At 39.2% G+C, this 27,632-nt stretch overlaps 2 protein-coding genes across 2 annotated transcripts; both read left to right on the top strand.

The window, feature by feature from the left end:
- Nucleotides 1-21,527: 21,527 nt before the first annotated feature.
- Nucleotides 21,528-22,550, top strand: LOC103029449 (polymeric immunoglobulin receptor-like). Its single transcript, XM_049469546.1, has 3 exons — nt 21,528-21,635; nt 21,768-22,073; nt 22,186-22,550. The coding sequence occupies exons 1-3, from the start codon at nt 21,596-21,598 to the stop codon at nt 22,548-22,550; spliced, it is 711 nt and encodes a 236-aa protein (XP_049325503.1). The 5' UTR covers nt 21,528-21,595.
- Nucleotides 22,551-24,449: 1,899 nt separating this feature from the next.
- On the top strand, nt 24,450-27,337 carry LOC125785667 (CMRF35-like molecule 8). The gene is made up of 4 exons (XM_049469656.1): nt 24,450-24,684; nt 25,442-25,546; nt 26,035-26,078; nt 26,190-27,337. The coding sequence occupies exons 1-4, from the start codon at nt 24,621-24,623 to the stop codon at nt 26,412-26,414; spliced, it is 438 nt and encodes a 145-aa protein (XP_049325613.1). The 5' UTR covers nt 24,450-24,620; the 3' UTR covers nt 26,415-27,337.
- The last annotated feature ends 295 nt before the right edge of the window (nt 27,338-27,632 follow it).

The following is a 27,632-nucleotide window of genomic DNA, read 5'->3' as shown; positions in this document are numbered from 1 at the left end:
TCATCTGATTCACACTGACATAGAAAATATCACTAAACAGGAATCAGTACAGTACAGTGTCCCATGACTTTTGCAGTGTCCCATAGAAGCTAAAGAACTCTGCACTGATCTGTGGGATATTCCTGTTAAACTTTTACATGGACAATTCCAGCCAGATGCTGCCGGCACCATCATTACCACCCACTGCACTGCACTGTCCACTGTGGGTGGTAATATTAGCTTTTTAATGCAGATTTCTGGTACACACTTCATACTGTGGATTGAGGAAGGTTCAACCTTCAACCTCACTCACAAGATAACACCTAAAAACTTATACAAGTTTTGGTGTTCCCAAGCCATTCTCTGATGTAACACTTTGTGATCAGTTTACAAACTGCTGTCCAAAGACTTTTGACATTAAAGTATCATGTATTAGTGTTTATTCTTCTTAGGCTACGTTCACACAGTGAAACTGATGTTATGTTTGCAGCAGTATTTAAACGTTAGCCAAAACTGTTATGTGACTAAGTTCAAAAAGAGGTGGAGTCTGACCGTGTGCTGGTCTTCACCCTCCTGGTGTTGGGGCATCACTAGTGATAGGGGGAGTCCTAATGAGTGGGTTAAGTAATTGGATGTTTAAACTGGGAGAAAATGGGATAAAGTATTGGGACACAATGATAGGTGGGAATTTCAGTGTATCATGATCATGTAAAAATCCTCAGCAACTTCTAATAAAGCCCACCTGGGGTTACTTTATTTTTTATAAATGTTCTGACCAACCAAAGATGATAAACTTACTCTTAACTCTTGATATTTTACAGACAGAACCTTCAGAAACCCATCACCAACAACCACGGCAGCAACAACAACACCAACAACAATATCAACAACCATGGCACCAATATCACCAACAACAGCATCTTACGACGGTGTATCAAACAGTAAGAACTCAGTCCTTATCCAGAACTCTCTGTTTTTCTATATTCTATATTCATGTTAAATGTGTTCAGACAGAACTTCAGAGCTTTAGGCTAAAGGTAAAGTTGGTTATTTTCTCTCTCTTGCTCTCTGTTACAGTTTTTAACAACCACTATATCTTGATTATATGTGTCTGTGTGGTTCTGCTGCCGATTGGAGGACTAAAACTGATCAAGCTGAGATGCTGCAGGACTGGAGGTACTGTTCACACCTGTTCATTATGTGTAGATGATGGATTCAGATTCAGGTGTAAAGGTGTGATTTAGTGTAATCCACTTTTGCTTAATTACTAAATTAATACAGCACTTTTATGTCACCTTCATTTGTGTTTTTTGCAGACTCCGCCCCAATCAGTCAAACATCTGAACCTAATGATACAGTAAGTTAACAGGAAATTTACTATATCAGTCTTTATCTTCTGCTCGTTTTTGCGTCTTTCTGTTTTTACCTGAGCTGCATTGAGGACAGGTAATGAAGTCTGTCCTATAAAAGCATAGAACAGTGCTTACACCCTGTTTTACCAATTATGTGATATAGTCTTATATATACAGTACTTAATAAAATATACATATTACATGTACTTAATAAAAAAAGGTGAAATAACTGAAAACATGTTTCATATTCTAGTTTCTTCAAAATAGCCCCCCTTTGCTCTGATTACTGCTTTACACACTCTTGGCATCATTCTCTCAATGAGTGTTACGGCCTGGAAAGCCAGACCAGTAACATATGCTAGGACGACACCCGCTCACGCATTTTTAGCCCAGACCAAAGATGATACCAACCACAGAAATACAAGCCAAAATGATTTATTTATAATAATCAGTAGCATTTACGTCAGGGATAAGAAATGCCTAAAATAACAAACAAACAAAACTAACTTAGAAATTTAGAGCTCACTTACCTAACAAAAAAAAGGAAATAAAAATACATAAATCTTCCCTCCCTCCCTAACTAACAAAACACAGGAGAAAAGAAACCCCCTCCCAAAGAAACAGGCCTTATCCCCTACAGTGCTACCTTGGCTTTTAGTATTATTTGAAGTGTATTTACAGAAGTAGTATAACAAAGTTAAGTAACATATTTTAGTTATCTAAACAGCTCCGTTTTGACTCACGACAGCACAAACAATCAGAATAGTACGACAGGTGGTTTGGTCTGGGCGGCGTGGTGGTTGAATGGGTCGGGTGTCGCGCTGCACTCCACATCGGCCAGCGCTTTATAGTGACGCAGGACCAGGATCAATCAATCAGCTCCTCCCTCTCACAGGTAACCTGCAGGACTGATAGAAAGAGTGAAGGAGAGCGCAAAAGTGAGGTAGCTTAGAAAAAGGAAGGCAACAAAGAAAAATATAAACATCTCCCTCCGTAACACCCCCACCCTTTAGAGCAAACTATGTTTGAGACTAAACCTCTCTATAAGCGCGAGAGAGCGCGTCAGCAATGACATTCTCAGAACCCTTTTTATACCGGATTTCCAAATTAAATCCCTGGACCAGAAGAGACCAGCGCATTAAGCGATGACTGGAATTACGCATACGGTTCAAAAATACCAGCGGGTTGTGATCCGTATATACAATAACCGGCAAACTACTAGACCCAACATATACCTCAAAGTTTTGCAGTGCAAGCAACAGTGCCAATGCTTCTTTCTCAATAGTGCTGTATTTCACCTGGTGTTTATTAAACTTCTTGGAATAAAAAGAAACAGGATGATCAATACCATCCGCATGCTCCTGAAGCAACACCGCCCCAGCACCTACAGCGCTAGCATCCACTTCTAATTTGAACGGGCGTGTGAAATCAGGGGCTGCCAACACGGGCGCAGTACACAATAGCGCTTTAATCGAATTAAATGCAGTAGTACACTCTACAGACCACACAAACTCCCTTTTTGTACTCAGCAGATCTGTTAACGGGGATACCACACTAGCAAAGTTTTTGCAAAACCCCCTGTAATACCCCACCATACCCAGGTAGCGGCGCAGCTCTCGTTTGGTGGTGGGCGTGGGAAAATCAGCGATGCTTTCCACCTTCGCATTCACAGGACACACTTGTCCCTGTCCAACCCGTTTTCCCAAATAAACTACAGAAGCTTTCCCAAATTCGCACTTAGCCAAATTTAGAGTTAGTGATGCCTTACGTAACCGGCCGAGCACTGTTCTAAGCAGCTGAAGATGTTCACCCCATGACGAGGAGAACAAAATAACATCGTCCAAATACGCCTCACAGTGGTCAACACCAGCTAAGACAGAATGCATTAAGCGTTGAAAGGTGGCAGGGGCATTTTTTTAAACCAAACGCAAGAACGGTGTACTGGAGGAAATTATCGGGGGTCACAAAAGCAGATACTTCGGAAGCTCGGGGCGTCAAGGGTACCTGCCAATACCCCTTTAGCAGATCTAACTTGGTTACAAAACGAGCACCCCCAATCCTATCGACACAGTCATCCATCCTAGGAAGAGGATATGAGTCTGTCTTTGTTACTGAGTTCACCCGACGAAAATCTGTACAGAATCGGGATGTACCATCGGGTTTAGGCACTAACAAACACGGAGAGCTCCACGGACTAGTACTAGGTACAGCCAAACCGTGTTGGAGTAAGTAATCAACTTCCCCTTTCATAAGGTTTCTTTTATGTGGGTTAACACGATATGCATGCTGTTTAATTGGACGGGAATCACCAATATCAATATCATGTTGCGTCACAGTGGTTCTAGTAGGAATGTCAGCAAAAAGATCCACATGATCTTTTAAAATGTCAGTGACATCCGTTTTCTCAGCCTCGGACAAATAAGACAAGTACGAATCAAGATCAGATAAAATAACTGAGTTTTCCAACCGTGCGCAAGAGACTGGAACATCACGCATCACAATGTCGTCATCTTTACAATTATAATCAGGATTAAAAGTAACAGTCGCAGCTGGAGTTACCTTCAAATCACAGTCAGGCATGTTATCTTTAGCACTTGCCACCGCGCTATTGCTCTCTCTAGATACATACCGTTTAAGCATATTAACATGACAGACACGAGTTTTCTTGCGCCGATCAGGTGTACAAATGACATAGTTGGTTTCACTCAATTTTGAATCAACAACATAAGGACCGGTAAACCGAGCCTGTAAAGCAGAACCCACAACTGGTAGCAACACAAGTACCTTATCACCCTCACTGAACGTGCGGGGTACAGACTTTTTATCGAACCTCTTCTTCATTTTCTCCTGAGCTGAACCCAGCTGTGTCTGAGCAAATTTACAAGCATGCTGAAGACGGTCACGAAACTCACTAACGTAATCCAGCACGTTTGTCGACACATATCTTTCAGACAACAACTCTTCGCGAAGAAGCCGAAGTGGACCTCTAACCGTGTGCGCAAAAATTAAGTCCGCAGGACTAAACCCTAACGATTCTTGCACGGTCTCCCGGATCGCGAACAGCAACAAGGGAATACCCTCATCCCATTCCTTACCTGTATCTAAACAGAAAGTGCGCAGCATGGATTTTAATGTCTGATGGAATCTTTCCAAAGCGCCCTGGGATTCAGGATGCCAAGCGCTAGAGAACTTATGCTCAATGCCGAGCTGTTTTCGAATCTGCGAGAACACCTTGGACATAAAATTTGTCCCCTGGTCAGTCTGAATAACTCTCGGCAAACCGAAAGTGGAAAAGAATTTTACAAGAGCTTTGGTCACAGCTTTGGCATTAATTGTGCGCAACGGTATAGCCTCGGGGAATCGCGTGGCCGCACACATTATAGTTAAAAGATACTGATGGCCCGACTTAGATTTTGGCAATGGCCCGACACAGTCCAATATTATACGCTCAAAAGGCTCACCTATGGTGGGAATAGGATGTAATGGAGCAGGAGCTATGTTTTGATTCGGCTTGCCTGCAACCTGACAAACTGAACAAGACCGACAGTACTCCCGAACGTCGGATTTCAGCCCCGGCCAAAAGAAATAACGAAGTATGCGCTCGTACGTTTTATTAATACCCAAATGACCGGATAGAACATGATCATGGGCAAGAGCCAGGATGTGCGAACGGTAAGAAGCAGGGACAACAAGTTGGTGAGTTGTATTCCACTGACGTGCATTACTTTCGGTTGGTGACCATTTTCGCATTAACACCCCATCATCCCAATAATAAGCCAAATTACAGCGATCGATATTTTCTCTCTCTACCACAGAGTCAATACACTTAGTTAAAGAAGGGTCTAATTTCTGAGCTTGAGCCAGTTTTTCTTTGCCAAAGTAAGCATTAGAAGTACCGTGCCCTTCAGAATTCAAAGAAGGTTCAGCTTTGTGTGATGGCAATTTAATTTCACATTCCACAGTCTCCTGTGGTGAAAGCATGAACGTATCGGCCAAATTAAAATCATTATCCAGCTTACGAGACTGTGCGCGCGTCACAGCACATGCAGGAAACACCGTGGGAAATTTCTGAAACAATTCAGAGGATTCACTCACATTTCCTTCCGGCGAGTCAACCACAACAGGTAAAGGGAACACTTTTCCCCCAGCCAAATCATTACCCAACAACAGGGTTACACCATCCACTGGCAATTTGGAGCACACACCTAATTCTACCCGTCCTGTTACGAGCCCTGATCGAAGGTACACGGTATGTAACGGGACCTTCATGCAGCCCAGCTCCATGCCGCGTACCAGCACGCTTACCCCACATGACGAGGAATCAGAAAAATTCAACGCACTATCCAGTATAAAGGATTGAGCGGCCCCAGTGTCTCTAAGAATAGTAACAGACGTCCACTCACTACTGTCACAATCAAAGGAGACGAAACCATTTAATAAAAAAGGTGCGTAACTAGGATCCGCTTTACCAAAATCGGCTTGTGGACCAGCTGCTTTCTGCACAAAGCCAACATTTTTAGCACCACTACCACCTCTCTTGGGGGTTTTCTTACTTTGCCAAGCCTTGCAGTCTGCAATAAGATGACCAGGATCCAAACAATAAAAACACACTCGAGAATCACCTGAACTATCACTTTTTCGTGCTGTATTTATTTTAGTAGACGCGCTACGAATAGTCTCGACTGGAACACTACTCTTTTCAGCAACACGGCGCGCTTTCGTTTCCCTTCCTAATGAAGGAGAAAACTCGGTTTTGTGAGTCAAAACAAATTCATCAGAAAATACAGCAGCATTAGCAACTGAAGTAACTTTTCGCTCATTTAAGTATACAACAATATTATCCGAAATACACTCCTTAAAAGACTCTAATAAAATCAGCTCCTTTAGCTGTTCCATGTCACTGATTTTACTTGCATACAACCATTTTTCAAAAAGGGCTCTCTTTTCATGAGCGAACTCCACATACGTTTGGTTGGCAGTTTTTACATGGGCTCTAAATTTTTGTCTATAGGCTTCTGGTACCAACTCGTAAGCTCGTAAGACCGTAACCTTCACAAGATCATAATTTAAACTTTGTTCAACTGAAAGAGTAGAGCACACCTCTTGCGCTTTCCCAACAAATTTGCTCTGGAGCAACAGAGACCAAACTTCTTTTGGCCACTTTAACGCAGCAGCAATGCGCTCAAATGAAGAGAAATAAGCATCTACTTCAGTCTCTCTAAACGGGGGCACCAAGTTAATGTACTTGCTAACATCAAAAACAGCAGGGGTTGCAATACCTGTTGGCGTTCCAGGATCCATAGCAGAAGCGTTTACAGAACTTGGGGAGCTAGATGCAGCAGGTGCAGGAGAAATTAAGAGCCTCGGTTTTGGGACGGGTTTAACAGATGACGCCACCTCTAACTCAAGCCTTTTCAACTGCAGCATACGATCAGTTTCAAGTTCAATAGCCCGGAGCCGAACTAACTGTGTCTCATACTCCTGCCTTTTAACTTTAAGATCGAGCTCTTTAAGCTGTATAGCTAAAACAGCATCAGCCTGAGATGTTACAGGAGCAGCAGCAAAAAGCTGAGATGGCCCTACAGCCGGTACGTCTTCCCCTGGAGGGATTACCTGTTCCGGAGAAGCGGCTTGATCCAGGCCAGGACTTGGATCCGACACCGCCGCAGACGCTTCTGACCCGCCCACCCCAAGGACCGCACGTGCAACTGATTCAAGCTCTGCAGATTCCGGCAATACCTGCAGCTCCACCAGCTTAGTATAAAGCACAGCTTGGATCACGTGCTTTGACGCTCCACCAGGTACAGAAACTTCAAAGAAGTCAGCAATCCGCAACAAATCCACCTTACGGCACCGTTGGAACTCCTCTATAGAAGGACAGAGAGTGAAAGTGGTCAAATTAAAGGTACCAGAAGCCATAACTAACACTTACCTCTACCGCCCCACACCAAAAAAAAACTGCCAACCAAATAAAAACGCTCATACAACAGGCTCAAAAAGGCGTTTAGACGAGCCCCCAATTATGTTACGGCCTGGAAAGCCAGACCAGTAACATATGCTAGGACGACACCCGCTCACGCATTTTTAGCCCAGACCAAAGATGATACCAACCACAGAAATACAAGCCAAAATGATTTATTTATAATAATCAGTAGCATTTACGTCAGGGATAAGAAATGCCTAAAATAACAAACAAACAAAACTAACTTAGAAATTTAGAGCTCACTTACCTAACAAAAAAAAGGAAATAAAAATACATAAATCTTCCCTCCCTCCCTAACTAACAAAACACAGGAGAAAAGAAACCCCCTCCCAAAGAAACAGGCCTTATCCCCTACAGTGCTACCTTGGCTTTTAGTATTATTTGAAGTGTATTTACAGAAGTAGTATAACAAAGTTAAGTAACATATTTTAGTTATCTAAACAGCTCCGTTTTGACTCACGACAGCACAAACAATCAGAATAGTACGACAGGTGGTTTGGTCTGGGCGGCGTGGTGGTTGAATGGGTCGGGTGTCGCGCTGCACTCCACATCGGCCAGCGCTTTATAGTGACGCAGGACCAGGATCAATCAATCAGCTCCTCCCTCTCACAGGTAACCTGCAGGACTGATAGAAAGAGTGAAGGAGAGCGCAAAAGTGAGGTAGCTTAGAAAAAGGAAGGCAACAAAGAAAAATATAAACATCTCCCTCCGTAACAATGAGCTTCAAGAGGTGGCCACCTGAAATTAAAAGTTTTCCAACAGTCTTGAAGGAAGGAAGGAGTTCCCCGAGGTGTTTATTAGCACTTGTTGCTCCTTTGCCTTCTTCACTCTGTGCTCCAGCTCACCCCAAACCATCTGGATTGGGTTGAGGTCCGGTGACTTTGGAGGCCGGGTAATCCATCACTCTCCTTCTTGGTTAAATATCTTTTACAGAGTCTGGAGGTGTGTTTGGGGTCGCTTTCCTGTTGAAAAATAAATAATCGTCCAATTAAATGCAGAGCAGATGGATGAGTAATCAGAGCAAAGGGTGGCTATTTTAAAGAAACTAGAATATAAAACATGTTTACAGTTATTCCACCTTTTTTAGTTAAGTACATAAAACTCCACTTGTTCATTCATAGTTGTGATGCCCAAACTTTTGGCCTGTACTGTATTCAATGAAGTTTTGGGATTATTTTTTATCAATCTACTCTGACCTTTTTGTTATTTTAAACAGTTTAAGAAAATTATAACAATAATAGTTTAGAGAATATGTTAAATGCATCAATAATTTACTTAAAATGGATACTTAATGTGTGATTTCAGAATTATGGTGATTATGTAAGTGATCCATGTAGACCACAGAAGAACATCAGCATGAGCCCAGTCAACCAGAACAACCCCAACACCAACCAGTCAGATTCAGTCTACCAGAGTCTAATCCTAGAAAACAGAGATCCAAATTCAGTCTACCAGACTCTAAATCCCAACACCAACCAATCAGATTCAGTCTACCAGAGTCTAATCCTAGAAAACAGAGATCCAAATTCAGTCTACCAGACTCTAAATCCCAACACCAACCAATCAGATTCAGTCTACCAGAGCCTAAACCCCAACACCAACCGATCAGATTCAGTCAACCAGAGTCTAAACCCCAACACCAACCAATCAGATTCAGTCTACCAGAGTCTAATCCTAGAAAACAGAGATCCAAATTCAGTCTACCAGACTCTAAATCCCAAAACCAACTATACAGATTTAGTCTACCAGAGCGTAAACCCCAACACCAACCAATCATATTCAGTCTATCAGAGCCTGAACCCCAACACCAACCAATCAGATTCAGTCTATCAGAGTCTAATCCCAACAACAACCAATCATATTTAGGCTACCAGAGTCTAAACCCCAACACCCACCAATCAGATTCAGTCTATCAGAGTGTAAACCCCAACACCAACCAACCAGATTCAGTCTACCAGAGTGTTAACCCCAACACCAACCAATCAGATTCAGTCTACCAGAGTCTAAACCCAACACCAACCAATCAGATTCAGTCTACCAGGGTCTGAACCCAACACCAGCCAATCAGATGCAGTCTACCAGGGTCTGAACCCAACACCAACCAATCAGATTCAGTCTACCAGGGTCTGAACCCAACACCAACCAATCAAATTCAGTCTACCAGGGTCTGAACCCCAACACCAACCAATCAGATTTAACAGTCCCTAAAGCCTAATTGAATCCAGGTTCAGTCTAAGAGCCACTTATACCATTAACAGTTTATTTAGTAACATCCTTGATTTGAATCTGACCAGATATATTTTGAATAGTTTTTCAATATTCATTAAAACATTTCATTTTAAATTTTCTTTCAGAAAATATATTTTATATATTTTATGTTTTACTTGTTTTTCTCTTTGATATGATGTGTTACAGTTGCAGTGTAACTACTTGATATTTTAGCATTCTGATAGTGTCATATATTTTTGCTATATTTACACGTTTTAAGTTTATTAAGTTGAAATATATGTATTTTCTTCTTTTGTAGCTGTCAGATAAAAAAGTAAAAAGATGCACTTTTATTTCTTACTAAGCTCAGAAATGTGCACTTTTTATTATGTTATTGTACTGTATCATTATTGCGCTGTAATTTTTTACTTTTAATTTTACTATCTGCAATCTGTTATTTTTATTGTAAACAGCATCTTGAGGTCTTAGGTCTCAGGTTGTTATAAGCTGTATTATGCATGTTTTTATTTTTCTGTTTTTATGTAAAACATTTTTAATTACTATTGTAAAAAGAAGGTGTGATACAAATAAACTCACTTAGTTCATCTTAGTTTGAGTAAGAAACTAAGAGCCAGGTAAAGAGGCCCAAATCTGATTTTTAAAATTTAAACTATACCGTAAATTCACATAAGTTTTACTGTGTGAACGTAGCGTAAGAAGCATAAGAACTAATACATGATACTTTGATGTCAAAAGTCTTTGGACAGCAGTTTGTAAGCTGATCACAAAGTGTTACATCAGAGAATGGCTTGGGAACACCAAAACCTGATATAAGTTGTGAGGTGTTATCTTGTGAGTGAGGTTAAAGGTCGAACCTTCCTTAATCCACAGTATAAAGTGTGTTCCAGAAATCTGCATTAAAAAGCTAATATTACCACCCACAGTGGACAGTGCAGTGCAGTGGGTGGTAATGATGGTGCCGGCAGCATCTGGCTGGAATTGTCCATGTGAGAGTCTAACAGGCATATCCCACAGATCAGTACAGAGTTCTTTAGCTTCTATGGGACACTGCAAAAGTCATGGGACACTGTACTGTACTGATTCCTGTTTAGTGATGTTTTCTATGTCAGTGTGAATCAGATGATGGAAATCTACTGTATTAAATGTATAATAAAGCTGAATAAATAATATATTTCTACTGTGTTCTTATTGAGTTTGTGTTGATTGTGTTTTTTTTTTCCCTCAGCTATTAAAAGTAATAGTCTGTGTTGAATGAGATCATAAACTCTGAACGTCTGAGAATGAGTCATCACATCTGATTATAGAAAATAACTCATACAACACAATTAGAGACTAAGTGGGAGGGGGGTTTCATAGTTAACAAATAGTATTTAGTAGAACATTTTACAATTAACCTTCATAGTACACCCAGGGTCCTATTTTAGAGATCTCTAGGTCAGCTGTTAACCATGCATCGTGCATCTTTGCTATCGTAAAGACAGGAAAAGTACACCTTGGATAGAAATGGACGTCTGAATGTTGACTGCTGTCAGGGTTCCAATCAGTCAGTGGCGCACCTGTGTTTTCCACCGCCAACATAGCAATACGCCAGAAATTTACATCAATACTGTCAGGTAGGAGCAGGAATGAGACGTGGAAAGTGCAAGTGCGAGTATTTACTGAAACTTGAATAATGAACAAACAAAACAACAAAAACTAACATTAAATAACACGGGATCTGACTGACGGTAGACGTACAACCACGGACAGGGGAAAACAGGTACAAGGGGACTATTTATACAATGGGACAAGGAGGGTGTCACGGTTGACCCAGGCAGGGAGACGAGGAGACGGACGCAAGTGCAGGTAGGGTGAAATAAATAATAATTTAATAAATAAATAACAAGTAAACAAAGAAACAAGTAAACACGTAACAAAGATTAACGAATAACCAAAAACCAAAACAAACCAGTGAAACTAGAGAACATAAACTAAACAAAACAAGAAGTACTAATGATAAACAAACAGGGAGTAAATAAACAAAGAAACAAACGAGGGACTGAATAAATACAAAACTAAACTGGGCAGGGAAATAAACAGGTAACTAGAGATAACCAGGGAAAAACACGGAATAAGGAGCAAGGGAAACAAACTAGGAATAAATACGGAACTAGGGCTATAGAAACGCGGAGAAACACAGAGAGACAAAACAACAGAGGTTAGTGCAAAGACCGACGGAAGACAAGTGACAGAGGAGGGCTATTTAACCAAACAGGACACACACTAGAATAGGAAACACCTGGGGAAGGGGCGGAGCTACAAATGAGAAACACGTGGTGGAAAACTACTGGGAAAACTACACGTGGGAATAATACACAGAGACATGAGACAAGACCAGGACGTGACAGAAGCCTCCCCCTAAATGCGCAGCTCCCGAGGCGCGTAAAAACGAACCCCAGGGGCTGGTGGCGGGGAGAGGCCGGGAAAAACAGGAGCAGAGACGGGGACTGAAATTGAGACAGGACAGAGAACAGAGACTGGACGGGGAACGGAGGCTGGACAGGGAACTGGACGGTGGATGGAGACTGGACAGGAGACGGAGACAGGACAGGACAGGACACTGGACAGGGGATGGAGACTGAACAGGAGACGGAGACTGAACATGAAACTGGACAGGAGACTGGACGGGAGTGGAAATGGGAACAGGGACGAGGACATTAACAGGGGCAGAAACTAACACTGTGGCTGGGACAGGAACAGAGACAGAGACAGAGATGGGTACAGGGACATAGACTGAGACAGGGACAAAAACAGGGAGAGACATGGGGACCAGAAACACGGGTGGGTGCCCAGGACTGGCAAATGTCTGTGGAAAAGTCTGAGGCAGAGTCTGAGGAGCCAGCCTGGGCACAGTTCTGGGGTCAAAGTCCGGGGACCTCGGTGCCTGCCTGGGTACATGGTACCTGGAGCCAAACACTGTCCTGGGAGCAGGAACCGGTGGGGTGGCGACTCGGGCAGCGGAAGCTGGTGCTGGCGGCGCGGCGACTCTGGCATCGGAAGCTGGTGCTGGCGGCGCGGCAACTCTGGCAGCGGGTGCTGGCGGCGCGGCGACTCTGGCAGCGGGTGCTGACACGGAGGCTAGAACTGCTGGAGCAGGAGCGCATCATGGGAGGCTGATGGACGCAAGAAACCAAAACAAAACCAAAACCAAAAACCAAAACAAACCAGTGAAACTAGAGAACATAAACTAAACAAAACAAGAAGTACTAATGATAAACAAACAGGGAGTAAATAAACAAAGAAACAAACGAGGGACTGAATAAATACAAAACTAAACTGGGCAGGGAAATAAACAGGTAACTAGAGATAACCAGAGAAAAACACGGAATAAGGAGCAAGGGAAACAAACTAGGAATAAATACGGAACTAGGGCTATAGAAACGCAGAGAAACACAGAGAGACAAAACAACAGAGGTTAGTGCAAAGACCGACGGAAGACAAGTGACAGAGGAGGGCTATTTAACCAAACAGGACACACACTAGAATAGGAAACACCTGGGGAAGGGGCGGAGCTACAAATGAGAAACACGTGGTGGAAAACTACTGACAGGAGACACAGAGGGGCACAGGTCACGTGGGAATAACACACAGAGACATGAGACAAGACCAGGATGTGACAGAGGGGGAAACAGGAAACACCTGGGGGAAACAACAGGGGGCGGAGCTTCAAATGAACAGGTGAGCAACAGGGGAGGAGACACAGGATAAACACAGGGACAGACCAGAGAGACACAAAACCGGATGAGAATGTGACAATTACACCACACCTCCAGACCATCGTCTCCATTGCCGTAAATACAGTTTGTTCGCAAATTTTAATACTAGGTAGTGAAGGGGGAGGTGTTAAAATAGACTCTTTGGTGAGGTCTAAGGTAGTGATGAGCATCGTGACCAGGGTATAATCTGTCAAGTCTTTGGGATGTTTCGAATGTTTTCAAACATTCTGGGAATGTCCCTACACCGTCACTTGTGTCAGATGTTATTTGGGAATTTGGGAAGTTAGTGGGAATTTTACTCTTAATTTAAAATGCTTTTTAATCGAAGACTAAGCCTAATCCCTTAACCAAATCATGGCACAAGCTTCAATTAAAGGGGTGGAGCTTGAAGGAAGTCTGGCCAATACACATGGTCCAGCCGAGTAATGCCTAAACAACAAACGACTTAATGAAAGAATTTAAGCATAATAACACTAATTCAATTTCTTCAACAGTATCAGCGCATTAAACACACTATATATCTCTGAATGTGTTTGTAAGAGTATGACTTTAACACTCTCTGTTTTGTTCTTGCGGTCAGTGATGCTGATGGGAGGAGCTTTAAGTTTCACTAATTTTATCCCCTTGCTGAGAAACAGGAACTAAACACACTAACCAGAAGAGACTCTCAGTCAGAGACGACGACTCTTTATAAACTCAAGATCAGTTTAAGAATACTCGTGGACTAAAGCTGAAGTTTAGGATGAAGATCCTCCTCTTCTTCACCTTCTACCTGATCTCAGGTCAGATTTTCTACCTTCAGTCTTTAGATAAGATATAATATTCAGTTTGTATGTGTTTATAAAGAGGTTTCTGTGCTTTAGTTATTCTGAACTGTAGAAGTGAGACAGAGATATTTTTTAATGAGATTGAGAATCTTTACTTTGATTGGCAGGTCCTGTGAGCTGCTTTGATGTGATTGGGTACTCTGGAGGTACTGTCATGATTCACTGTAGCATGCAAAGAGCTATCTATAAAGGATACGATAAGTATTTCTGTAAGAATTCAGGAAAAGAGTGTGTGAATCCGGAATTTGATTCATCACTGAACACATGGGATCATAAAGGCAGAGTTTCTGTTATTGAATTTTTTGGAACGCTTATAGTGTTCTACAGAGATCTGACCCTACAGGACACTGGATTATATCAGTGTGGAGAGACTGGGGAGTTGAGTAACACTGTAAATCTGAACGTGAAAACAGGTCAGAAAATCAGATTAATTTGTTGTAAAACATCTAAAACATGCTTATTTGTAGATGCCCAATCAGATTCTCCTTCTAAAATGATTAAGGAAGTAAATATATTTTATATGATTTACAGATAAATGTTGTTCTGGACCAAAGACCGTGACCGGCCACCCGGGAGAGACCGTCACCATCACCTGTTCCTATCCAGAGGAGTTTAATGAAAATATAAAGTTATTTTTAAAACTGAACGACTCTATTCGTCTAGACTCTATAATAGATACTGAAATGGTCCATACCAACGAATCTCAAAGAGGAAGATTCTCCATCTCTGAGGACAGAATGTCTAAAGTTGTCAATGTGAACATCAGTGACGTGAGAGAAGATGAAGGAGTTTTTTACTGTGGAGCAATAGATGATCAGGGTGCAGTCAGTTATGGCACCTTGTTCACTAAGATTCATCTACAGGTTACAGGTAAGATCCATTCTATAACTGATTGCTCAATGTTAAAGTAGAGCTTCTGATATGAGAAGTGTAAAAACCCTGGTAGGAGATAACATGGAGCATTCCTATTCACTGATGCCCCATAGTTGAAAAAAGCAATGCAGAAAAGAGACTATTCTCGATTTGACAGGTTACAGAACCTGATAGTGGATGAAGTGGATGAAGTCCTGTTTTGGGTATTTAACATACCTCCATCCACAGTGTAGCATGATTACACCACAGAAGCTAATTTTACCACACACAGTGGATGGTAATAATAGGACTGGATATTTCTAGGTAGAATTGCCATTCTAGTCATTTGAGATATGAAAAAAGTCTTGGGACATGTGTTTTGAGTGGTCCAGCGGACTAAGGCCCTGCCACTTATGATCAGGAGATCGCTGGTTCGAATTCGGGTCATGCACAGTTGTCCTTGCTCTCTCTGGGTGGGTACAGTACAGTAGATGGCGCTCTATGTTTCCCCTCATCACTCCTAGGGTGATGTGGATCAGCCCAAAGCTGTATCAGAACCGAGTCGCTGCGCTTTCGTCCGAGCGTTCAAAAATAGGAGGAGTCTGACTTCTGACATGTATCAGAGGAGGCATGTGCCAGTCTTCACCCTCCTGGTGTGTTGGGGCATCACTAGTGATAGGGGGAGTCCTAATGAGTGGGCAGGCTCTAATAAAGCCCATTTGGGGTCACTTTATCTTTTATACATTTTCTGACCAACCAAACATGATAAACTTACTCTTAGTTCTTGATGTTTTACAGACAGAAACCCATCACCAACAACCACGGCACCAACAACAGCATCTCACGACGGTGTATCAAACAGTAAGAACTCAGTCCTTATCCAGAGCTCTCTGTTTTTCTATATTCTATATTCATGTTAAATGTGTTCAGACAGAACTTAAAAGTTTTAGACTAAAGTTAAAATTGGTCATTCTCTCTCTCTCTCTCTCTCTCTCTCTCTTTTACAGTTTATAACAACCCATTTAACGTGATTATATGTATCTGTGTGTCTCTGCTGCTGATTGGAGGATTAACACTGATCTTCTACAAGCTGAGATGCTGCAGGACTGGAGGTACTGTTCACACCTGTTCATTATATGTAGATGATGGATTCAGATTCAGGTGTAAAGGTGTGATTAGTGTAATACAGTAGGAGTGATGTAACAGTTCCCGCTTTTTCTTAATTACTGATATAATGCAGCATTTTTATCATTAACATTGTCTCTTTCTCTGCAGACTCCGCCCACATCAGCCAAACATCTGGAACTAATGATGCAGTAAGTGAACGGGAAATTTACTATATCTGTCTTTATCTCCTGCTTGTTTTTTGTTTTTAAATGAACTACATTGAGGACAAATAATGAACTCTGTCCTATAAAACCATAGAAAAAGCATTAATGTTTTACATTATATAAAATATTACTCCATATGAGTATATTTACTCGTACCATAAAATTGTTTCTTTTATCAGTTTAAATGATAGAACATGTTAAAGTGCATCAATATCATATTTACAAATGGATTCTTGATGTGTGATTTCAGAATGATGGTGATTATGAAAATGATTCACGTAGAACACAGAGGAACATCAGCATGAGCCCAGTCGACCAGAACAAGAGCCCCAACACCAACCAATCACAATCCATCTACCAGAGTCTAAACCCCAACACCAACCAATCAGATTCAGTCTACCAGACCCTGAACCCCAACACCAACCAATCAGATTCAGTCTACCAAAGCCTAAACCCCAATACCAACCAATCAGATTCAGTCTACCAGAGTCTAAACCCCAATACCAACCAATCAGATTCCGTCTACCAAAGCCTAAACCCCAACACCAACCAATCAGATTTAGTCTACCAGACCCTGAACCCCAACACCAACCAATCAGATTCAGTCTACCAGAGTCTGAACCCCAACACCAACCAATCAGATTCAGTCTACCAGAGTCTGAATCCCAACACCAACTGAACAGATTTAGTCTACTAGTGTCTAAATTCCTAAATCAATCAATCAGATTCAGTCTTGCAGAGTCGAAACCCAACATAAGCCAACCAAATGCAGTCAACTAGAGTCTAAACTCGTGAAACAACCAGTCAGATTCAGTCAATCAGGGCCTAAAGCCTAATTGCAACCAATCAGATTCAGTCTACCAGAGTCTAAACCCCAACACCAACCAATTATTTAAAGACACCCTTGATTTGAATTTGACCAGATATATTGTATTTTTAATACTTTTTCAATATATGTTAAAACATTTCAATTCATTCATTCACAGATAGTATTTCATATATTTTATATTTTGTTACATATTTTTGATATCTCTTTGATATGATGTGTTACAGTTGCAGTAATCTATTTGATGTTTTAGCATTTAGATAATGTCATACATTTTTGCTATATACAGTATTTACAGGTTTTAAAAGGCTGTACCTTTAAGCTCACTGTTGAAATGTTCGTATTTTCTTCTTGTGTAGCTGTCAGATAAAAACATTTAAAAAATACACATTTATATTTTAGTAAGCTCAGAAATTAGCATTTTTATTATGTTATTGTACTATATTCTTACTTTTTTTTTACTTTTAATTTTACTTTTGTCCAATTTTTGCAGTTTTTATTGTTATTGTAACTGATCTTGCAAAAGCCTTCTTGAGGTCTTAGAACTCGGGATGTTTTAAGCTTTTATAAGCACATTTTTATTATTCTGTTTTTATGTAAAACAGTTTTAATTGCTATTGTAACTTACTTTGATTTTACAGCATTTCACTTTCACCAAAATCCATTTTCTCTTGTTCTTGTTGAGAATTTATGTTGAATTTGAGTTAAATAGATATAAAAGTCTCATAAATATATTGGATATGTATTTAAATTCAATAACAAACTTCTAAAACTGCTGCAAATGTAACATCAGTTTCGCTGTGTGAACGTAGCCTAAGAATCATAAAAACTGATATATGATACTGTGATGTGAAAAGTCTTTGGACAGCAGTATTTAAACTGATCACAAAGTGTTACATCAGCGAATGGCTTGGGATCGCTCAAACCTGTATAAGTTGTGAGGTGTTATCTTGTGAGTGAGGTTGAGGGTTAAGCCTTCCTCGATCCACAGTGTAATTTTTGTACCAGAAATCTGCATTAAAAAGCTAATATTACCACCCACAGTGGACAGTGCTGTGCAGTGGGTGCTAATGATGGTGCCGGCAGCACCATCTGGAATTGTCTGGAATTGGCTGGAATTGTCTATGTAAGAGCCTAACAGGCATATCCCACAGAACAGTGCAGAGGTCTTTACCTTCTATGGGACATGGCAAAAAGTCATGGGACACTGTACTGTACTGATTCCTGTTTAGTGATGTTTGTTATGTCAGTGTGAATCAAATGATGGAAATCTACTGTATGAACTGTATAATAAAGCTGAATAAACACATTATCTACTGTGTTTTAATTGATTTTATTTCTATAAAAAATCTATCAGATCTGATAATAGAAAATAACTCATAATAACAACAGAATTAGAGAACTGTGGCGGAGGAGGTTTTAATAGGTAACGAATTGTATTTAGTAGAATATTTTCAGAACATTACAATTAACATTCTTAGAACAACCATGGCCCTATTTTATTGCTCAGGTATGACATTGTGTCTTTGCTATCGTAATGATGGGAAAAGTACACCTTGTGCGACTTGAAATGTACAAAAGGGATTAAATAATTCACTTAGTTAATCACTCACAGAGCCAGGTGAGCTCTGACTTTGGCAGATTGCTATTTTAACGGTGCAGCTACCTAGAAATGTCTGACGAATCTCAGCAGAGGAAACTGACCTGCTGGATAAGAAATTCAACATCTGACTGTTGACTACTGTCAGGGTTTAAATCTGTCAGTGGCATAAATGTGTTTTCCATCGCCAAGATAGCAATATAAATTTTACATTAATACAACTTACTTCTAGATCATCATGCCTATTGGTGTAAATATGTTTGTAAATTACAACACAGGGTGTAAGGTAGCAATGAGCATTGTGACACACCTTGCACAAGGTATAAGATAAGGTCCTCAATCTCAAGGTTTTTCGGGATGTTCTTAGAACATTTCTTTAACGTTTTTAAACATTCTGGTAACTTCGCTTCAACATCACTGGTGTCAATGTTTTCACTTTTAGTTATTTGGAATTTTATTTTTAATGCATCCACAATCGCACCACTAACCTAGCCTGAAATGTTATATAAGAAACTCTATAGTATCTTTGTGATTTAAATCTTAATTATTTTGTCGCACGTTTTTTTAGAACATTTATGAAACCTTATGTATGTAACGTTACAGAGACTAACCTTCCCAAAACCTTTACAAAACATTGCTGAATGTTCTTATATGCTAACTTTTCTCTGTTGGTTGAGTTCATACTGAAGTGTGTAAGAGTATAACATAATATAAATTATTTATTAATATCCTCTCACTGGGTTTAGTGAGTCATCAGTGGTTCTGGTGGGGCGGAGTTCATGAGTTACTGTAACTCGGACTTTAAGCAGAGAAAGAGGAACCAACCAGACCGGAGATAAGAGGAAGATGCATTTCTAAGAAAATCAGAGTTTAATTATAGAGTATAAAAGCAAGCTTAAAGAATTTTTTAAATCGTGTCGAAGAGACGAAGATCCTTCTTCAGCTCCGGTTCTGAAGACTGAAACTGGGTTAGATCTGAGCTGGATCAGACTGTTGAGTGGTAAGAAGCTTCATTTTAGACCTAACTAATTCCACAGTTTCTTGGATATCAATTCTGTATGTTGCAGGTTTGTTTACAGCTTTTGTTTATGTATATATACTTCTTTTTCTTTTCGTTTATCTCTATTTTTCATAGGGTCCCATTCATTTTGTATACATGCACCCATCTACTGTCCTTCTTATCAAAATTGTTAAACGTTAAGCTTCCGAGAACAAATTCACTGTTATTTCGACCTGCACTCGTTTATTTGTAGTTTTCTTTTCATCCCTTCATCCACAGTATAAAAAAGTTCCTAGCAACACCTTAGCAACACAACCCCTTACAATCATAAAGCAACAGGGTAACAACCAACAGCTGTACCAGAGTAGCACTTTAGCAACTACAGGCGTTGCTAACACCTAGCAATGTCATGGCAACCAAAGTCTGTACCACAGAAACGCCTTAGCAAGCACTTGGTATGCCATGGTAACTTCCTAGCAGCACCTCAGCAACCAACCAACCCCTTTCCTTTCCAAAGAAACCTGTTACCATGGCAACACCACAGTGGCCAAACATAATTTAAACGTAATCTCAACCTACATGTTCATGTAAACCTAAACCCAATTTTAACCTAACTTTACCTACAGCAAACCTAATTGTGACCTAATCCTAATTTACTGATTAATATAAAACCTAAACCTAATCTGGACCTAATTCTAATCTACACCTGAATCTACACCTAAACCTAATTGGTACCTAATCCTAATTTACAGATTAATCTACATCTAAACATAACTGTGACCTAATTCTTACCTACACCTTAATCTACACCTAAACCTAACTACGACCAAGTCCTAACTTGCAAATTAGTCTGAACCTAAACCTAATCGTAACTTAACATTAATCAGAGCCTTAATCTGCACCTAACCTTACTGTGACCTAATCCTAACCTACATTCCTAAACTACACCTACTCTTTACCTACCGGTTGATCTACAACCAAACCTAACTGTGACCTAATCCTAACCTACAGGTTAATCTACATCCAAAACTAGTCCTGCCCTAATCCTAACCTACATGTTAATCTACTCTGACACCTAATCCTAACATACAGGTTAATCTACCCCTACACCTAATCCTAACCTACAGGTTAATCTACACCCAAAACTAGTCCTGCCCTAATCCTAACCTACAGGTTAATCCACACCCAAACCTAATTATGACATAATTCTAACCTACCGGTTCATCTAAATCTAAATTTAACTATGACCTAATCCTAACATACAGGTTAATCTTTATCTAAACCTAAACTAAAACCCACAATGTAAAAAGCAAGACTAGGCCTTAATCTCTTTCCTTCTCCTCCAGACATGAATTAATCTTGGATATAGGGATTTTTCTTTTTTATTTCAATGTAAAATATCAATTTAAATTGCTGTTTAATCCAAGACTAGGCCTAATCCCTGTCTGGAGTCCAGATACATGCTTTAAGTAAAGGGTGGAGCTTCAAGGAAGCCTGGCCAATGGACATGATAATTTAAATTGAACCAAATAGTTTAAAGTCTAATCTATAAATGAATGAATGAATGAAATTAAGCATAATAATCCCTCTAGATGTTGTTAATTTAACACTGATTCAATTTCTTCAACAGTATCAGCGCATTAAACACACTATATATCTCTGAATGTGTTTGTGAGAGTATGACCTAACACTCTCTGGTTTGTTCTTGTGGTCAGTGATGCTGATGGGAGGAGGTGTGAGTTTTACTAATTTTATCCCCTTGCTGAGAAACAGGAACTAAACACACTAACCAGAAGACACGAGTTTTCTCACGGAGACGACGATTCTTTACTTCACTCGTGGACTAAAGCTGAAGTTTAAGATGAAGATCCTCCTCTTCTTCACCTTCTACCTGATCTCAGGTCAGATTTTCTACTTCAGTCTTTAGATAAGGTTTAATATTCAGTTTATATGTGTTTATAAAGCAGTTATAAAGAACTATTCTGAAGTGTAGAAGTGAGACACTTTGTGAAGTGAGTTACTTTGATTGGCAGGTCCTGTGAGCTGCTCTGATGTGATTGGCTACTCTGGAGGTACTGTCATGATTCACTGCACAATACCAAGAGTAACCAATAGAGGATACAATATGTATTTTTGTAAGGATTCAGCACATCAGTGTGTGTATATGAAATCTGATTCAACACCGAAAACATGGGATCATAAAGGCAGAGTTTCTCTACAAGAATCTGACGGATTCCTCACAGTGATCTACAGAGATCTGAGTTCAGAGGACACTGGATTATATCTGTGTGGAGGAACTGGAGAGTGGAAGAACACTGTAAATCTGAAAGTGAAAACAGGTCAGAATAATCTTATTAATGCTTTTGTGTAGATACTAATTTTCTGTAAGCTTAGTAAGATCTTTCCTTCTAAAATAATTGCGAAAGTAAATATATTGTATGTGATTTACAGACAAATGTTGTTCTGAACAAAAGACACTGACCAGCCACCCAGGAGAAACCGTAACTATCAGCTGTTCCTATCCAGAGGAGTTTAAAGAAAAATCTAAATTCATCTCCAGACTGAACGGTCTAGACTTTACTGAAATGGCTCATACCTCAGACCCTTCAAGAGGAAGATTCTCCATCTCTGAGGACAGAAGGTCTAGAGTTGTGAGAATCAGTGATGTGAGAAAAAGCGATGGAGGAGTTTATTACTGTGGAGTATCAGGTGATCCGGGTGCAGTCAGTTACGACACCTTCTTCACTAAGACTTATCTACGAGTTACTGGTAAGGACCATTTATCATATAATTATGTCCATGTGTTCTTTTACTAACTGTATCACATTGTGTCCATGGACTTTGAAGTCACCAAATGTTATCTGTTAGTCTTGATTTAGTACTTTTTGCTTCTATTAACTTCTATTAACCACATCATACCCTATCTTATGTTCTGCACAAGGCATGTCGGCAACACTTCCTATGAACCCTTTATTCATAATGCATTATGAATGCATTCATAGTGCATTGTATGCCATGCATAATACCTTATTAATGACTGTAATAAGACTGTATAATAGCTTATAATTATTTACAGCCTCATTCATAACACATTATGAACTACAAGTATAAGGGTGTATAAAGTAAGAGCTTATAATGCCTTATAATATCTGTTCATAAGAACATTGTACAATGTTGTAGTGATGTAATGCACTATAACAGATTTGGTATATTTTGGTGTAATAATGCATTATAATATGCAGCAATCATTTCTCAAATTAAGCTTATTAAGCTTATATAACACATTGCATAAGCTTATATATATATATATATATATATATATATATATATATATATATATATATATATATATATATATATATATATATATATATAAGCTTATATGAAGCCTTCAATACAGTCATTACTGATTTTTAAGTGAAGTGAATTTTCTTTATAATGTGTTACGCACTGATATAGAAGCTTAATTTGAGAAATCATAGCTGCATATTATAATGCATTATACCAAAATATACAAAATCTGTGGTACAGTGCATTACAACACTACACTGTACATTGTTGTTATGAACAGATATTATAAGGCATTATAAGCCGTTTCTTTATAAACCCTTTGTTAATTGTAGTTTATGATGTGTTATGAATGTCACTGTAAGTACTTATATATTACTATAAATGCATTTATAATACATTACGAATACAGGGTTCATAGGAAGTGTTACTGGCACGTCTATGTTCACATAATCATTTAAAAAGCAGCAGATCTTCTGAATATATCTACACTGATGGGCGTGGTGTTCTGGAAATGAGGTGTGTTCAGGTACATTTCTGGAGTTTTGTTTGTTTATCTTGGTAACAGAAAACACAGGAGCTCCACTGACTGAATACAACCTAGACAGACACCAACAGTCAGACGTTCATCGCTATCTTGGCAACCCAACTTTTACATAACAATAAACAGAATAGTAAATAAAATAACATTGCTGTTCCCGTAAATGAGCTGCTGGAGCTCCTTCACAGCGTCAACCAGCAGCTCAGTTTCCTCTGCTGAGAGGAGTTTGTTGGACATGTCCAGGTAGCTGCACCGTTACAATAGCAATCCACAAAAGACAGAGCTCACCTGATCTACTCTTAAAGAGAATGATGAGCAAGAGACACTCTGATTGGTTTATTTCATGTTACGCCCAAAATTAAGCACACCCATGATTAATTAATAGAATTGTCCATGTCTTTTGCGTGTTTCGAGCGGCGCAAAGATGTACTTTTCCCATTGTTACGATAGCAAAGACACTGACATGGCCTTAACTCAGGGAACTGGGATGGCCATGCAAAAGCATTTCAGCTGTCCTTCCCATGGTATTGTAAACTATGTATGTTCCAATAGCTAGAAATGCTATTTGATTCAAGTTGTAACAATTGCTGACATACAAGTACAAATGCACTCATACAGCTTGTCTAGTCCCTGTAATATGAGAAAGTGTTGCCAATATAAAAATATGGCAGAGTACTACTATTTGGAGCTGGTAAACATTATGAACCTATTGACACCCCGCCTAATGCCAGATGTGGAGTTTTGGAGCTATGTTCTCTTGAATGATGGTGCACATCAAATTCTTTCAGATGATTTGGGGAGTTGAGAATGAGATGGGATGTTAATGCAACATCCTGACCTCATTAATGATCTTATCCTCACAGCAAATCTTTCAGCAAGTAAAAGCTTTCTCTGGAAAGAAGAAACAGTTACTCTAACAAAAGCAGGATAAAGTATATTAACATTCTTGATTTTAGAAGAAACAAGGAATGAGCAGTTGTCCCAATGTGTTAGACATATAGTGCACATAATAATAGCTCTCCACTTTTTGTGAATAACTTTCCATCTAAAATTTCTAATGTTTACTTTTTTATTTACATCTATTAATATTATAGACACGTCAACATTCACAACAACTTCTGGTGAGTCATATTTTGTGTCCTTTTATGTCATGACTGTTTGAACCAGATATTCTGTAATATGCAATAACTTACCCTGAACTTTTGATGTTTTAAAGAATCTAAAATAACCCCAGCACCACCAGCACCAATAACACCACCAACAACTGCCGCACAAACACCAGAAACATCAACAGGGACCACTTCCGGTAAACATTCTACTGACGTATTTCTGAACTTACTGCTATAATACATGCATTTTAAGTAAATACAAACCATCTGTAGATATTCTCTGTAAACTACTTCATGTAGAAATAAAAAGAAAAAATACTACTGAGCACTCCAGCTAAAGAACAATTTTTGCTGCCAGCTACTTTTAGGAGGTCTATGCTAATTTTTGATGGTCAATGTGGTTAACTAATTAAACTAATCCTATACTGGATAATCATCTTAAAATTTGGCAAGCATATGTGATGTATGTTTTCATTGAGATTGATGGATTTGCTGATTTGTCAGCATGACCAATTTGACCAAGGTGGTCCAACTTCTTGATGAACTCAGTAAAACTGGTTGTTCAATATGTTTGACCAACTTAGGCCACCTAAACATCCCACCCAAAAAAAAACTGGAAGAACTTTTAAGATGGTAAAAAAGCTAATCTGGGATCTTTTAAGTAGATATTTAGTAGATATTTAGTAGATAATATGAAAGATTTTTGTAGCTGTAGGTGAAACCAATGTTTTTTTTTACCATTTTCTCATTGTTTTCATGTCTCTTTCAGCTCCAGATTCCTCTGTTGCTATCAGTCTAAGCATTGTTCTGGCTCTCCTGCTAATTGGAGGAGCAGCGCTGGTCTTTTTTATTGTAATTAGAAAGAAAAAACAAGGTATTGTTCACCTGTAAACACATAACACTTGAAACACTTGCTACACTTGAAAATACCTTAAGAAATACATTAGTATCACTTGCATCACTTGAATTAAAAAATCATGAAGTACCATAGCAACCATCACAAACATAGGCATGTCCTACAAATGTTCTAACATCCCTTGAGCTGCCCTTGCAACCATCTGTAGTACCATAGCAGTCACAAAGGACATGGGAAGCAATTAATTAAGATGGTTAGAAAAACCATAGCAACCACTTGAAATACAACAGCATTCACCCACAACACTATAGCAAATATTTTTCAACACCATGTCAACCACCTACTGTAGTAATAATCTAAGAACTATTTAGCAAGCAAACAATTGCAATAATATAGCAATGCCAGAACATGCAACACCAGATCAACCACCTATCAAAACGCTAGTTACATGAACTCGTACATTCTGTAAACCTGACCAGCATTATTATCATTCTTTACATTTACAGGCTCCACCCCTTCAGCCAGAACCAATCACAGTGACCATAAAGAGGTTAGTTTTAGTTATATTTAGTTATATATAGTGTATTTTGTGTGTTTATACTGTTTTTATACAAAAACGTTTGGTCTAAAGATCTTCTCATCCATTTCTCTCCACTCTTAGGTTCCTGCTGTGGTCAGTAATGATGAAGAGACTGGACTCACCACCCAAACTCCACCCAAAGACCAAGAGATCACCTACTCCACCTTAACTCCACCCAAAGACCAAGAGATCACCTACTCCACTGTGAGTTTCCATAAGAACCCAGGTTCTTCCACTGATGCCTCAGTTAGAGTCAGTAAGGAGGAACCTGAAACTGAATATGCCATCATCAAACGTCCAAAATAACTGAAATAACTCAGTTAATAAACACTGGAGTAACTGTTTATCACCAACTCACTGATAGATATACAAATACCAGTCTTAAATACACCATAGAATACTATATTTACTGAGGTTTTATCTTAGAAGATTTGTTTGATGTTTATATACCAGATGATGTTTCACAATTCAATTTACCACCCTGTTATTTTGCCTCAAAGTGAAACACACTGATTTCTGTTTTGTCAAAGAACTTAAAAAAAAAAAGAATTGAAGACTTATTATTTCATTGGATGCTTAAGTCACTGAAGAAGCCCACATCGGCATAGCAAAGCATAGCTTAGCATAGCCTAGCCTAGCCTTGGTTAGCACTGTAAATAAAGCATTACCCAATAGTATTTCTGTTTGTTCCAGGTAGTATTAACATGGTGTTTGGTTAGCTAGCTAAAGAGATTGTACCAAGTTAGCCCTTTTAGAAACCATATAACTTTATCAGCGTCCTTATTTAGTAAGAACCTTTAAATAGTATTTCAACACATGTGACAGTGTTAGCTTTTAGCATTTTAACATTACTTTACTTACTTAGTCTACATATTCTCCTAAAATTGTTATTGTGTTCAGCCTACTAATGCTTTTTTCTAGTGGTGGAGTTTATATACATTTATTAAGTGTAAATAACAGGAATCAAGATTTTTAAGTGTGTTATAGTTGTGAGGTTATGGAACTGGCTTATTTCCCAGCTCTGTGTTGGTTCAACTTGATGTTCTTTTGAAGATGTAAAAACAGTGTTTGATGTTCACCGTTGATGTTTCTTTTATGTATTCAACTATCATTTTTAACCTTTACCAGGAAAAACACAGGTTAATGCTCTAGAGCTCCTGTTATGTGGAATAATAAACAATAAAAGCACATTTCTTTCCGAATGCCAATCAATACAGACATTAGTTTATACAGGCATCTTGACACATATTTTATGTTTTAATGATTTATTTGTGTAATTTGCATTTATAAAATGTATTTTGATGTTATACTCAAAAATAAACTGACTTCTAAACTAATAATTGCTGTTTTTTGATCTGCTTATCTGTTTATTTACTAATAATTCTATAAGTCTAATTGTTTTATGTTGTTTTAATAGTTAGAATACCATTCATAACACTGATCATAAACAAGAGAGATATAGCAACACCACAACAACCACTTAGCAACCACCCGCAAGCAAGCCGCAGTGTAGGGTTCTTTTGA

This window comes from Astyanax mexicanus, chromosome 21 (genome assembly GCF_023375975.1).
Source record: "Astyanax mexicanus isolate ESR-SI-001 chromosome 21, AstMex3_surface, whole genome shotgun sequence".
NCBI lineage: Eukaryota > Metazoa > Chordata > Actinopteri > Characiformes > Acestrorhamphidae > Astyanax > Astyanax mexicanus.
This window is presented reverse-complemented; position numbering and strand designations above follow the sequence as displayed.